Source organism: Rana temporaria, chromosome 3, assembly GCF_905171775.1.
Source record: "Rana temporaria chromosome 3, aRanTem1.1, whole genome shotgun sequence".
Classification (NCBI taxonomy): Eukaryota; Metazoa; Chordata; class Amphibia; order Anura; family Ranidae; genus Rana; species Rana temporaria.
In genome coordinates this window covers 15,641,052-15,656,403 of record NC_053491.1, presented here as the reverse complement: position 1 = coordinate 15,656,403, position 15,352 = coordinate 15,641,052, and the positions used below count along the sequence as shown (strand labels likewise).

General features: G+C 47.3%; 1 protein-coding gene across 1 annotated transcript in view; it reads right to left on the bottom strand.

Annotated features, from left to right (window-relative positions):
* The window catches only part of LOC120931126 (uncharacterized protein HI_0077-like), a 51,494-nt gene extending 50,846 nt beyond the window's left edge, over window positions 1–648 (bottom strand). The window contains exon 1 of the mRNA XM_040342291.1: window positions 401–648. Coding sequence (XP_040198225.1) covers window positions 401–507 — 107 coding nt within the window. The 5' untranslated portion in view covers window positions 508–648. The remainder of the gene's footprint in view (window positions 1–400) is intronic.
* Window positions 649–15,352: the final 14,704 nt, after the last annotated feature.

Below are 15,352 nucleotides of genomic sequence, written 5' to 3'. Positions count from 1 at the left end.
GCCGCACGTGCGACAGGGCTTGGGGGTTGCGATTGTACATGTGAATACGCGGAATGTAGCAAGCTTTTACGAAACGCGTGGCGGCGAGCAGACGTGTGGTTAAAAAAAGAAAAAGCTGATAGGGGGGTGCGTGAGCAACTTTGCAACGTGTAGAGCGCCCCATTGAAATGAATGGTGGGCGGTACGCGTGTAGTGTGTCAGCGCAACAACAACGCCGCATGTGCGACACCCGACGCAATGTAAATGAGCCCCAATGATGAGATCTCATGGAGAACCAATCCTGCTTCATTCATTCTCAGGGTCCAGGAAGAGAATGGGGGGTGGAAGAGGAGGGTGACAAAGCGGACATGCCCTTTAAGTGCCCGGTGGTGACCCGGTTGGGGGCGTGGCTTGCTCTTACTTGGTACACGGAGCCCGGAACTTCTCCTTCTCCCCCACACACCGCCAGCCGCTGTTCTCCACCACTTCCTTCAGAGCGTTCACCAAATCCTCCGGGAACCGCTCCATCCCCCCTCTCACCGTACCGCTAACAGGGGGCACCGGGGCGGCAGGAGGAATTACTACAGACCGAGGCTGAGGCCTACTCACTGGAGTCTCCTCCCAGGCCTACAGAGAGCCACTGCTGACGTCCCCGAGGGCCACGCCCCCTCCCCGTCCTCATAGCAACAAAGCTTCCCTGACAACCGCAACTCCATCCGGGTACCTGGGACTAACTCAGAAGTGGGGGTTCTGATGGTTGAATGGGGGCAACTATTCTGAAAATAAAGACAGAGGAGGCTTTTTTTTTTTAATAATAATAAAACTATAACAATTAAAAAAAATGATGATAATATTAAAAAATAAACTAAACATAGTTTTACAATAATAACAACAATAACCATATCAGCAACAATATCAATAATTATTATTATTTTAACCACTTAAGCCCCGGACTATTTTGTAGCTAAAGGACCCGGACAGTTTTTGCGATTCGGCACTGCGTCGCTTTAACTGACAATTGCGCGGTCGTGCGATGTGGCTCCCAAACAAAATTTACGTCCTTTTTTCCCCACAAATAGAGCTTTTTTTTGGTGGTATTTGATCACCTCTGCTTTTATTTTTTGCGCTATAAACAAAAATACAGCGACAATTTTGAAAAAAATGCAATATTTTTTACTTTTTGCTATAATAAATATCTCCCAATATATATATATATATATATATATAAAAAAAATTCCACAGTTTAGGCCGATACGTATTCTTCTACATATTTTTGGTAAAAAAATAAAAAAAAATCGCAATAAGCATTTTTTTGATTGGTTTGCGCAAAAGTTATAGCGTGTACAAAATAGGGGATAGATTTATAGCATTTTAATTAATATTTTTTTTTTTTTACTAGTAATGGCGGGTATCTGCTATTTTTATCGTGACTGCGACATTATGGCGGACAACATCGGTCACTTGTGATGCTATTTTGAGACCATTGTCATTTATACAGCGATCGGTGCTATAAAAATGCACTGATTACCGTGTAAATGACACTGGCAGGAAAGGGGTTAACCACTAGGAGCGAGGAAGGGGTTAAGTTAGTCTTAACTGTGTGGGGGCGGGGCTTACTGTGATACGACACTGATCACTGCTCCCAATGTCAGGAAGCAGTAGATCACTGTCCTGTCACTGGGCAGAGCAGGGAAATACCTTGTTTACATTGGTATCCACCCGTTCTGCCGCTCCGTGACCCGATCGCGGGACACCGGCGGACATCGAGTGCGCGGGTCCCGTGGGCACGTTTACAGAGCTCGCGGCAGGGGCCGCACAGTGCGAAATTCATAGTGACGGAAATATACGTTACTTTGCGCAGCCGTGCCATTCTGCCGACGTATATAGGCGTTACATGGTCGGCAAATGGTTAAAAAATAAATATAGTTTTACAATAATAATAACATCAATAATCATATCAACAACAATAATAATTTTTATTTCTTTAAACATTGTATTATGTTATCTTGTTAAAAAAATGTTTTTTAAATATATTTAATGTTTAATATATTTTTATTCTCACTATCATTTTTTTTTAAATCTTATTTAATTATTATTATTTTTTATTATTATTATTATTATTATTATTATTATTATTATTATTATTAATATTATTATTATTCTATATTTATTATGTTTACTTTTATCATTTTATTATTTTACTATTATTATTAATAAGTAAAAATAATAGTAATATTAATGTTAAAGGGAGTAAATGTCTGGTTCCGGAAGGTTAATCTGCAAAAAAAAAAAAAAAAAAATGGAAGCCTTTAAATATTCTTATTATTTTATTTTTATTATGTTGATTTAATAAATTTTTATTCTCACTATCATTTTTTTTAAATCTTATTTGATTATTATTATTATTATTATTATTATTATATATTTATTATGTTTACTTTTATCATTTTATTATTTTACTATTATTGGCCCAGATTCAAGTAGATTTGCGCTTTATTTGTGCAGGCACAGGGCAACGATTTTGCCCTGCGCCCACGCAAATATTTTGCGCTGCCCTCAATTCACGGAGCGGTAGCTCGGTAAATTGCGAGGGCGCGCCGGCAAAATTGCCCGGCGTAAGCGCGTGCAATGTAAATGATCCCGCTGGGGGCAGGAATCATTTAAATTAGGCGCGTTCCCGCGCCGAGCGTAGAGCGCATGCTCTGTCGGGAAACTTTCCCGACGTGCATTGCGGCAAATGACGTCGCAAGGACGTCATTTGCTTCAGAGTGAACTTGAATGGCGTCCAGCGCCATTCACGAATCACTTACGCAAACGACGTAGATTTTAAATCTCGCGACGCGGGAACGTGGGTATCCTATAGCATTGGCTGCGCCTGCTATTAGGATGTGTAACGTTACGTGAAACCCGACGTACGCAAACTACGTAATTTGCGTACGCAGGGCTCGCGCAACGTTGTGAATCGGTGTTAGTATGCAATTTGCATACTATACACAGATCACAATGGGAGCGCCCCCTAGCGGTCATCGCAAGAATGCAGCCTAAAATCTGCGTGGCATAAGAGCCTTATGCCACGCAGATTTTAGGCTGCAGTCGGCGTAGCGATGTTCCTGAATCAGGAGCACTCGTTACACCGGAGCAAGTAAGCAATTGCGCCGTGTAACCTATGGTTACACAGGCGCAATTGCTTCTTGAATCTGGGCCATTATTAATAAGTAAAAATAATAGTAATCCTAATGCTAAAGGGAGTAAATGTCTGGTTCCGGAAGGTTAATCTGCAAAAAAAATAAAAATGGAAGCCTTTAAATATTCTTATTATTTTATTTTTATTATGTTGATTTAATTAAAATAACAACCATAATAATATTTAAAAAAAAAAGTCTTACATGGCTCTAATTGCAGAACCAGAAATCACTTCTCTTTAATATTCAGAGGCTATTATTATTTTATTTTAATTATATTGATTTGATTAAAATGATAATAATATATTAAAAAAAATATTAGGATTAGGGTTAACGTGGATGAGCGAGCTTGGGGTGGAGGAACTTCATTGGCCTGCACAGTGTCCTGACCTCAACCCGATAGAACACCTTTGGGATGAATTAGAGCGGAGACTGCGAGCCAGGCCTTCCCGTCCAACATCAGTGCCTGACCTTCAGGACATTCAAATGAATGCCCTGAAATCGCACTGCACCCAGCGTTTTCCGGTGCGATTCATGGCCCTCAGACAATGGCCCGGATACAGAGAGCAATTGCGCCTGTGTAACCATAGCAATTGCTTGCTTGTGCCGGCGTTATGATTGCTCCTGATTCAGGAACATCGTAACGCCGACTGCAGCCTAAAATCTGCGTGGCATAAGGCTCTTATGCCACGCATATTTTAGGCTGCATTCTTGCGATGACCGCTAGGGGGCGCTCCCATTGTGGTCAGTGTATAGTATGCAAATTGCATACTAACACCGATTCACAACGTTGCGCGAGCCCTGCGTACGCAAGTTACGGAGTTTCCGTACGGCGTCTTTAGCGTAAGGCTGCCCCTTCTAATAGTAGGGGGCAGCCAATGCTAAAGTATACCCGCCGTTCCCGCGTCGTGAAATTTGAATTTCACGTCGTTTGCGTAAGTGATTCGTGAATGGCGCTGGACGCCATTCACGTTCACTTTGAAGCAAATGACGTCCTTGCGACGTCATTTGCCGCAATGCACGTCGGGAAAGTTTCCCGACGGCGCATGCGCTTTACGATCGGCGCGGGAACGCGCCTAATTTAAATGATTCCCGCCCCCTGCGGGATCATTTAACCACTTGCCGACCGCCCACCGTCGTTATACGTCATCACTTTAGAGATGAATATCTCGGTAACGGTAGCAGCTGCTGCCACAATCGAGATATTCATCTCTTCTGTGGGCGGCCGTGTTAACGATAATGGCGGTCTCCGCGGCGAATTCGCCACGAGATCGCCGTTATCGGTGGCGGGAGAGGGCCCCCCCCCCCTCCCGCCGCTCTCCCGCGCCCTCCGCCGCTTACCGGAGCCGTCGGTAGCGGCGGAGGAGATCGCGACCATCCGGCAGCTGAGCGGGGACGAGACTGAAGGAAAAATCTCCTTCGCCCGTCCCCATAGCTCCGCTGGGCGGAAGTGACGTCAAAACGTCAGTCCCGCCCAGCGTCTTAAAGAAACATTTATTTTTTTTGTCATTTGAAAAAATTACATTTCCAAATTTTTTTATTTTTTTTTTGCATTTAAGCCCAAATATGAGATGTGAGGTCTTTTTGACCCCAGATCCCATATTTAAGAGGACCTGTCATGCTTTTTTCTATTACAAGGGATGTTTACATTCCTTATAATAGGAATAAAAGTGATAATTTATTTTTTTTTTTTTTTTCAGTGTTAAAAATTCTAAAATAAATAAAAATAAATGCGAAAAGCAAAAAAAAAATTTTTTAAAGCGCCCCGTCCCGACGAGCTCACGCGTAGAAGCGAACGTATACGCGAGTAGCGCCGACATATGAAAACGGTATTCAAACCACACAAGTGAGGTATCGCCGCGATCGTTAGAGCGAGAGCATTAATTTTAGCCTTAGGCCTACTCTGTAACTCAAAAAATGCAACCTGTAGAATTTTTTAAACGTCGCCTATCAAGATTTTTAAGGGTAAAAGTTTGACACCATGCCACGAGCGGGCGCAATTTTTAAGCGTGACATGTTGGGTATCATTTTACTCGGCGTAACATTATCTTTCACAATATATAAAAGAATTGGGCCAAATTAATTGTGGTCTTATTTTTTCATTTAAAAAAGTGAATTTTTTCCAAAAAAAGTGCGCTTGTAAGACCGCTGCGCAAATACGGTGTGACAAAAAGTATTGCAATGACTTCCATTTTATTCTCTAGGGTGTTAGAAAAAAAAATATATAATGTTTGGGGGTTTTAAGTAATTTTCTAGCAAAAAAAAATGGTTTTGTCTCGTAAACACCGACTCTGAAAAACAGGCCCGGGGCTAAAGTGGTTAAATTGCGCGCGCTTACGCCGGGCAATTTTGCCGGCGCGCCCCTCGCAATTTACGGAGCTACTGCTCCGTGAATCGAGGGCAGCGACGCAAATTTGCGGGGGCGCAGGGCAAAATCGTTGCCCTGTGCCTCCGTAATTTATGCGCAAATCTTGCTGAATCCGGGCCAATACATATAATAAGGTGATTCCCTCTAATATCTAATTCCCCCATTGGTATTTATAGTGCTGCAATGACTTCAGACAGACAGTTAGCACATTCAGCCAGCAGAGGTCAGCATAACCCTTCTTTGCTGTTTCTTGCTGCAGATCACAAAAGAAACAGTTCAATATTATTTATTACCGATATCTATTCTATACCCATTCCAGCTCCGGAAGATTTTACCCCCTTCATGACCAGGCCATTTTTTTGCTATTCGGCACTCCGCTAATTTAACTGGTAATTGCGCGGTCATGCAACGCTGTACTCAAACAAAATTTACATTATTTTTTCCCCCCTAAAACAGAGCTTTCTTTTGGTGATATTTGATCACCTCTGCAGTTTTTGGGGCAGATCCACAAAAGAATTACGCCGGCGTATCTCTTGATACGCCGCGTAATTTCAAAGTTCCCGCGTCGTATCTTTGTTTTGTATCTTCAAAACAAGATCCGACGGCATCTGGGGTCGATCCGACAGGCGTACGTCTTAGTATACGCCGTCGGATCTTAGGTGCATTTTTTCCGCCGGGCGCTAGGTGGCGTTTCCGTTGAATTCCGCGTTGAGTATGCAAATTAGCTAGTTACGGCGATCCACGAACGTTTGCCGGCCGGCGCATTTTTTTACGTCATTTGCGTTTGGCTTTTTCCGGCGTTTAGTTAAAGCTGCTATATGGTGGCGTACTCAATGTTAAGTATGGCCGTCGTTCCCGCGTCCAATTTAGATTTTTTTTTTACGTCGTTTGCGTAAGTCGTTCGTGAATAGGAATTTGCGTAGAATGACGTCACCGTCGTGAGCATTGGCTTGTTCCGGGTTAATTTCGAGCATGCGCACTGGGATACCCCCACGGACGGCGCATGCGCAGTTATAAAAAAAAACGTTATTTACATAAAACACGCCCCCATCACAGAGATTTGAATGTCACGCCCTTACGCCGCCAAAGATACACTACGCCGCTTTCTTTGAGGATTCGAAAAAAAAAGTTACGGCGGTGTAGTGTATCTTAGATACGCTGCGCCCGGCGGAGAGATGCGCTGCTGTACGTGGATCTGGCCCTTTATTTTTTGCTCTATAAACAAAGGCCGACAATAAAAAAAAAATAAAAAAAAAAATAATAATATTTTTTACTTTCTGCTACAAAAATTCAAAAAAATCTTCATAAATTTAGGCCAATATGGATCCTGCTACATATTTTTGGAAGAAAAAAAATATCCCAATAAGCGTATATTGATCGGTTTGCTCAAAACTTACTGGGCCAGATTCATAGACAATTACGTTGCGCAGCGGCGGCGTAACGTATCCCATTTACGTTACACTGCCGCAGGTTTACAGCGTAAGTGCCTGATTCACAAAGCACTTACCTGTAAACTTGCGGCGGCGTAGCGTAAATCTGCTCGGCGCAAGCCCACCTAATTCAAATGGGGCAGGCACTATTTAAATTATGCGCGTTCCCGCGCCGAACGTACTGCGCCTTCTTCCGTCCGTCAAATTACCCGACGTGCATTGCGCTAAATGATGTCGCAAGGACGTCATTGGTTTCGACGTTAACGTAAATGGCGTCCAGCGCCATTCACGGACGACTTACGCAAACGACGTGAAATTTAAGAATTAGACGCGGGAACGACGGCCATACTTAACATTGGTTAGACCACCTAGAGGGCATGCTTAGTTTTACGCGACGCATCTCTACGGAAACAACGTAAATTTAGATCGACGGGCAAAGCGTACGTTCGTGAATCGCCGTAACTAGTCATTTGCATATTCTACGCCGACCGCAATGGAATCGCCACCTAGCGGCCGGCCTAGAATTGCAGCCTAAGATCCGACGGTGTAACACAGTTACACCTGTCGGATCTTAGGGCTATCTATGCGTAACCTGATTCTATGAATCAGGCGCATAGATACGACAATCATATCTCAGAGATACGACGGCGTATCAGGAGATACGCTGTCGTATCTCTTTTGTGAATCTGGCCCCTAGCGTCTACAAACTATGGGATATATACTGGAAATTGTATTTATTTTTTATTAACATTCAATTTTTTTATTTATTTATCAGAACATATGTTTACAGTGGAACCTCGGTTTAAGAATAACTTGATTTAAAAGCGTTTTTGATTTTCAAGCAACTTTTTTTTTTAATGTTGACTCGCATCTTGCAAGTCAACACTCGCAAACCGAGTCAGAATAAAAAAAAAAAAAAGTTGCTTGCAAATCAAAAACGCTGAATTCAAACTAAATAGGCCTACAGTACCTCATTTGGCCTGATGTACGGGGGCGCAGGAGCCGAGAAAAGCCAAACATTGGCCTGCAGTACCTGATTTGGCCTGAGGTACGGGGGCGCAGGAGCCGAGAAAAGCCAAACATTGGCCTGCAGTACCTGATTTGGCCTAAGGTACGGGGGCGCATGACCTGAGAAAAGCCAAACATTGGCCTGCAGTACCTCATTTGGCCTGAGGTATGGAGGCGCAGGAAACGAGCCGAATTGTCCTCGGGCCTTTTCGTCCTTTTTCCGCGCTTTCTGGCGCCCCCCCCCCACCTCTGGCCACATTCGGTATTGCATCCCTTTAAAGTCAATGCAGAACAAATTATTTTCATTTCCATTGACTTCAATGGGAAAACTCGCTTTGATATACAAGTACTTTGGATTACGAGCGTTCTCCTGGAACGGACAATGCTCGTGATCCGAGGTTCAATTGTATATACATGGAATTAAGCTTTGCAGGATTGCCACTGTTGCCATTGCGTTAAAGTGACACTAAAAAAAAAAAAAACACCATCGCCACCATCACAGCCCCCCCACCATCACAACCCCCCACCATCACAGCCCCCCCACCATCACAGCCCCCCCACCATCACAGCCCCCCCACCATCACAACCCCCCACCATCACAACCCCCCACCATCACAACCCCCCACCATCACAGCCCCCCCACCATCACAGCCCCCCCACCATCACAGCCCCCCCACCATCACAGCCCCCCCACCATCACAACCCCCCACCATCACAGCCCCCCACCATCACAGCCCCCCACCATCACAACCCCCCCACCATCACAGCCTGTGGGTGTCTAACTCAACTAAGATTATAACTAGGATCTGTGTACATACCGTATTTATTGGGGTATACCGCGCGCCAGCGTATAACGCGCACCCCAAACCTAGAAAGGTAGTTTAAGGGAAAAAAAAATAAATAACATTTTTGCCCTGCGTCCATCGGCGGCCTTGTCCGGCGTCCGTCTGCGGCCTTGCGCGGGGTCCATCCAGCCTTGTGGGTGTCCGTCTGTGGCTTTGGAGGTGTCCGTCTGCGGCTTCCTCGCGGGGTCCGTCCATCCTTACCTTGCCCGGGGTTGCAGCGGTGTTTGTTTTTGCATTTGGCGCCGGATTTCCTGTGTGTTCGGCTCCTCCCGGCTTGTCTCGGCCCCTCTCGCGTGGCTGCGGGTGGAGCCGAGCGTGGCCGAGCCTAGCCGAATGCGCAGTACACTCGGCTCGGCTCTAGGCTGCGGCGCTCTGCTTGTCTCGGCTTCTCTCGGCTCCTCTTGCGTGGCTGCGGGCGAAGCCGAGCGTGGTGGAGCCTAGCCGAGTGCGCAGTACACTCGGCTCGGCTCTAGGCTGCGGCTCTCGGGTCCTCTTGCGTGGCTGCGGGCGAAGCCGAGCGTGGCGGAGCCTACCCGAGTGCGCAGTACACGCCTCTAGGCTGCGGCGCTTGGCTTGTCTTGGCTCCTTTCGCGTGGCTGCGGGTGGAGCCGAGCGTGGCCGAGCCTAGCCGAGTGCGCAGTACACTCGGCTCGGCTCTAGGCTGCGGCGCTCGGCTTGTCTCTGCTTCTCTTGGCTCCTCTTGCGTGGCTGCGGGTGGAGCCGAGCGTGGCCGAGCCTAGCCGAGTATGCAGTACACTCGGCTCGGCTCTAGGCTGCCGCGCTCAGCTTGTCTCGGCTTCTCTCGGCTCCTTTCGCGTGGCTGCGGGCGGAGCCAAGCATGGCCGAGCCTAGCCGAGTCCGCAGTACACTCGGCTCGGCTCTAGGCTGCGGCGCTCGGCTTGTCTCGGCTTCTCTCGGCTCCTCTTGCGTGGCTGCGGGCGAAGCCGAGCGTGGCGGAGCCTAGCCGAGTGCGCAGTACACTCGGCTCGGCCCTAGGCTGCGGCTCTCGGCTTCTCTCGACTCCTCTTGCGTGGCTGCGGGCTAAGCCGAGCGTGGCCGAGCCTAGCCGAGTGCGCAGTACACTTGGTTCGGCTCGGCTCGGCTCTAGGCTGCGGCGCTTGGCTTGTCTTGGCTCCTCTCGCGTGGCTGCGGGCGAAGCCGAGTGTGGCGGAGCATAGCCGAGTGCGCAGTACACTCGGCTCGGCCTGGTCTATTTCTGCGGCGCCCGGGAACAGCAGTAGCGGCATATATCGCGCACCCACGATTTCCCCCTGATTTTTAGGGGGGGGAAAGTGCGCGGTATACGCCGATAAATACAGTAATTTATGCCTCTGATTGGAATACAATAATTGTTTTTGAAGCCAGAACTTACATCACATAAAAGGTCTTTTTTTTTCTCCCCCCGTTTTATGATTTTGTGGAAAATTCCAGTAATACATTTGTGGTTTGCTGAACATCCGTTTAATCAATCGTAGCGGCTCCTGTTGCATGCCACTGTTTGTGAACAGGAAGCAGACTTTTCAAGAACTCTGAATGTTATATTCATTACCTGCATTTGTTTTGTAATCTTCAACCTGTTCTTTTTTTTATTTATTTTTTATAATAATGTGGTCATTTTTATGGCTGTTTCTGCACATATAATTACATTCCGAAGATGAATTTCCTCTCTGTATTTCATTGGGCCTCAAAGGGATCCATATACAAAAAAACTTTGAGAACCGCTCAAAGCACCGCAACACTTCCCCCTGCAGTCCAAAAGCACAGACCAGCTACTATAGTGACCCAGGTACTACGATATAAAGGGGTGCAAATATGGCTTTAATGTGAACTCCTAGATGTGCATCACTAACGTGTTTCGCCCCGCCTACGGGGCTTATTCATAGAGATTAATCTATGATTAACCTTACTAATATTTAGAAAGCTTAATCCAGTGGCGGCTGGTGCTCAAACATTTTTGGGGGCCTAAAAAAAATGTAAAAAAATAAATAAATTGCAGCCATCAAACGCAGCCACTGTGCTCATCAAACGCAGCCACTGTGCCCATCAAGTACAGCCACTGTGCCCATCAAACGCAGCCACTGTGCCATCAAACGCAGCCACTGTAACCATCAAACGCAGCCACTGTGCTCATCAAACGCAGCCACTGTACTCATCAAACGCAGCCACTGTGCCATCAAACGCAGCCACTGTAACCATCAAACGCAGCCACTGTAACCATCAAACGCAGCCACTGTACTCATCAAACGCAGCCACTGTGCCCATCAAGTACAGCCACTGTGCCCATCAAACACAGCCACTGTGCCATCAAACGCAGCCACTGTAACCATCAAACGCAGCCACTGTACTCATCAAACGCAGCCACTGTGCCCATCAAGTACAGCCACTGTGCCCATCAAACGCAGCCACTGTAACCATCAAACGCAGCCACTGTGCTCATCAAACGCAGCCACTGTGCCCATCAAGTACAGCCACTGTGCCCATCAAACACAGCCACTGTAACCATCAAACGCAGCCACTGTAACCATCAAACGCAGCCACTGTGCTCATCAAACGCAGCCACTGTGCCCATCAAGTACAGCCACTGTGCCCATCAAGCACAGCCACTGTGCCATCAAACATAGCCACTGTGCCCATCAAACCCAGCCACTGTAACCATCAAACACAGCCACTGTTCCCATCAAACGCAGCCACTGTAACCATCAAACACAGCCACTGTACCCATAAATTGCCGCCACTGTGCCATCAAACGCAGCTACTGTAACCATCAAACGCAGCCACTGTAACCATCAAACGCAGCCACTGTGCCCATCAAACACAGCCACTGTGCCATCAAACGCAGCCACTGTTCCCATCAAACGCAGCCACTGTTCCCATCAAACGCAGCCACTGTAACCATCAAACGCAGCCACTGTGCTCATCAAACGCAGCCACTGTGCCCATCAAACACAGCCACTGTGCCCATCAAACACAGCCACTGTGTCATCAAACACAGTCACTGTGCCATCAAACACAGCCACTGTGCCATCAAACGCAGCCACTGTTCCCATCAAACGCAGCCACTGTACCCATAATATGCTGCCACTGTGCCATCAAACGCAGCTACTGTACCCATCAATTGCTGGCAGTGTGCCCATCAATTGCTGACACTGTGCTATTAATTGCCGCCACTGTGCCTATCAAATGCCGCCACTGTGCCCATCAAACGCAGCCACTGCGCCCATCAAACGCAGCCACTTTACCCATAAATTGCCGCCACTGTGCCATCAAACGCAGCTACTGTACCCATCAATTGCTGCCAGTGTGCCCATCAATTGCTGACACTGTTCCCATCAAACGCAGCCACTGTACCCATAAATTGCCGCCACTGTGCCATCAAATGCAGCTACTGTACCCATCAATTGCTGCCAGTGTGCCCATCAATTGCTGACACTGTGCCATCAAACGCAGCCACTGTGCCATCAAACGCAGCCACTGTACCCATAAATTGCCGCCACTGTGCCATCAATTGCTGCCAGTGTGCCCATCAATTGCTGACACTGTGCTATTAATTGCCGCCACTGTGCCTATCAAATGCAGCCACTGTGCCCATCAAACACAGCCACTTTACCCATAAATTGCCGCCACTGTGCCATCAAACGCAGCTACTGTACCCATCAATTGCTGCCAGTGTGCCCATCAATTGCTGACACTGTGCCATCAAACGCAGCTACTTACCTGTCTCGGTGGGGCAGCAGGTCATGGCGGTGTTCTCCACGTTCCCTCTTCCCATCCTCTGCTTTGATTGGATGCCTGGTAGGTCTGGAGACATGCTTGGCCAGTCCATCACCTTTACCCTCAGCTTCTTTAGAAAGGCAGTGGTCGTCTTGGAGGTGTGTTTGGGGTCGTTATCATGTAGGAATACTGCCCTGAGGCCCAGTCTCTGAAGGGAGGATATCATGCTCTGCTTCATTATGTCACAGTACATGTTGGCATTCATGGTCCCCTCAATGATCTGTAGCTCCCCAGTGCCGGCAACACTCATGCAGCCACAGACCATGACACTCCCACCACCATGCCTGACTGTAGGCAAGACACACTTGTCTTTGTCCTCCTCACCTGGTTGGCGTCACACACGCCTGACACCATCTGACACCAAATACCTTTATCTTGGTCTCATCTGACCACAGGACATGGTTCCAGTAATCCGTGTCCTTAGTCTGCTTGTCTTCAGCAAACTGTTTGCGGGCTTTTTTGTGCATCATCTTTATAAGAGACTTCTTTCTGGGAAGACAGCCATGCAGACCAATTTGATGCAGTGTGCGGGGTATGGTCTGAGCACTGACAGGCTAACTCCCCCACCCCTTCACCCTCTGCAGCAATGCTGGCAGCACTACTACATCTATTTCCCAAAGACAACCTCTGGATATGACGCTGAGCATGTGACCTCAACTTCTTTGGGAACCCGTCCTGTTATACCGCTGTATGGTCTTGGCCACCGTGCTGCAGATCAGTTTCAGGGTCTTGGCAATCTTCTTATAGCCTAGGCCAGGGATATGCAATTAGCGGACCTCCAGCTGTTGCAAAACTACAAGTCCCATCATGCCTCTGCCTCTGGGTGTCATGCTTGTGACTCTCAGAGTCTTGCTATGCCTCATGGGACTTGTAGTTCTGCAACAGCTGGACGTCCGCTAAGTTTCCCAGCAGACACTGTGTTCAGTGTTCCGCCAATCGCAGACGTCCTCTTGTTCGAGGATGAAAGAATGTCCGTGATTGGCGGAACACTGAACACAGTGTCTGCTGGGAAATTGAGTCCGAGGATGAGAGGACCTCCGTGATAGGCGGAACACAGTGTCAAATGCCTATCACGGAACAAAACACCAAGAAAAAGCAGCGACTTTTAAAAAATGGACGCCTGTCTAGATTGCAGGTACTCGGGCACAGAGAGGTATGGCACAGTGAGACTGCAATGGGCACAGTGAGGTATGGCAAGTGAGACTGCAATGGGCACAGTGAAGTATGGCAAGTGAGACTGCAATGGGCACAGTGAGGTATGGCAAGTGAGACTGCAATGGGCACAGTGAGGTATGGCACAGTGAGACTGCAATAGGCACCGTGAGACTGCAATGGGCACAGTGAGACTGCAATGGGCACAGTGAGACTGCAATGGGCACAGTGAGGTATGGCGCAGTGAGACTGCAATGGGCACAGTGAGATATGGCAAGTGAGACTGCAATGGGCACAGTGAGGTATGGCACAGTGAGACTGCAATGGGCACAGTGAGACTGCAATGGGCACAGTGAGGTATGGCGCAGTGAGACTGCACTGGGCACAGTGAGACTGCAATGGGCACAGTGAGGTATGGCACAGTGAGACTGCAATGGGCACAAGAGGTGCAGGGGGATGTGTAATGTAAAGGGGTCCAGAGGTGCGGGGGGATGTGTAATGTAAAGGGGTCCAGAGGTGTGGGGGCTGTGTAATGTAAAGAGGTCCAGGGGTGTGGGGGCTGTGTAATGTAAAGGGGTCCAGAGGTGCATGGTGCTGTGTAATGTAAAGGGGCCCAGAGGTGCAGGGTGCTGTGTAATGTAAAGAGGTCCAGAGGTGCAGGGAGCTGTCTAATGTAAAGGGGCCCAGAGGTGCAGGGTGCTGTGTAATGTAAAGGGGTCCAGAGGTGCAGGGTGCTGTGTAATGTAAAGGGGCCCAGAGGTGCAGGGTGCTGTGTAATGTAAAGGGGTCCAGAGGTGCGGGGGGATGTGTAATGCAAAAGGGTCCAGAGGTGTGGGGGCTGTGTAATGTAAGGCCCCGTAGACCAGTTTCAGCGGACATGTTCGGTCGTCTGTACGTCCGACCGGACAGGTTTCCAGAGGACATTTGTCCAGCCGACCGTTTTCCAGCGGACAAATGTTTCTTAGCATGCTTGTTTGGTGGAGGCACTATCTTGTCGTTGTGCGGAAGATACAGGCTGCTGAATAGAAGAGCCGGCTGGCTCGATTGTATTTTATATGCCTTATCTCACTTCTTCAATGTAAGTGTGCATTTTTAATGTTACTTATAAAAATTTTAAGGGTTTTACACTATGCCAGTCTTTTCCTTTTTTTATGTGGTGCATCCTGAATTGCTACGTTGTTTGAGACATCTTCTATACAATATTGAACTACACTGAGGGATTTATGCGACCAATAGAGACCCCAGGCTGGGATATCAACCATATGCGCATATTTGATCTCCTATAATTAGAGATCACATCCATCTGGTAAGCGGCAGTGTTATTGTTTGGTGGAGGCACTATCCTGTCAGCACTTTTTCCCGGACTATTGGATTCGTTGAACACTGGGGATATTTAAGTTTATATGGACACTCTGCATTAGTATTTTTTTTATTATATTCAATTTTTTTTTTTTACCTTTGACGCTTTGTTAATGGTATTCTTAAGGATTTTTTTGGTTTGTTTACACGGACCGGTATTTATTCACTTGATTATTTTCAGGTTTCTACCTAATTTAAGAATTAACCCCTTCTTGTTATCGCATTGAGGTCTCACAGACCTATTTACAGATATAATTT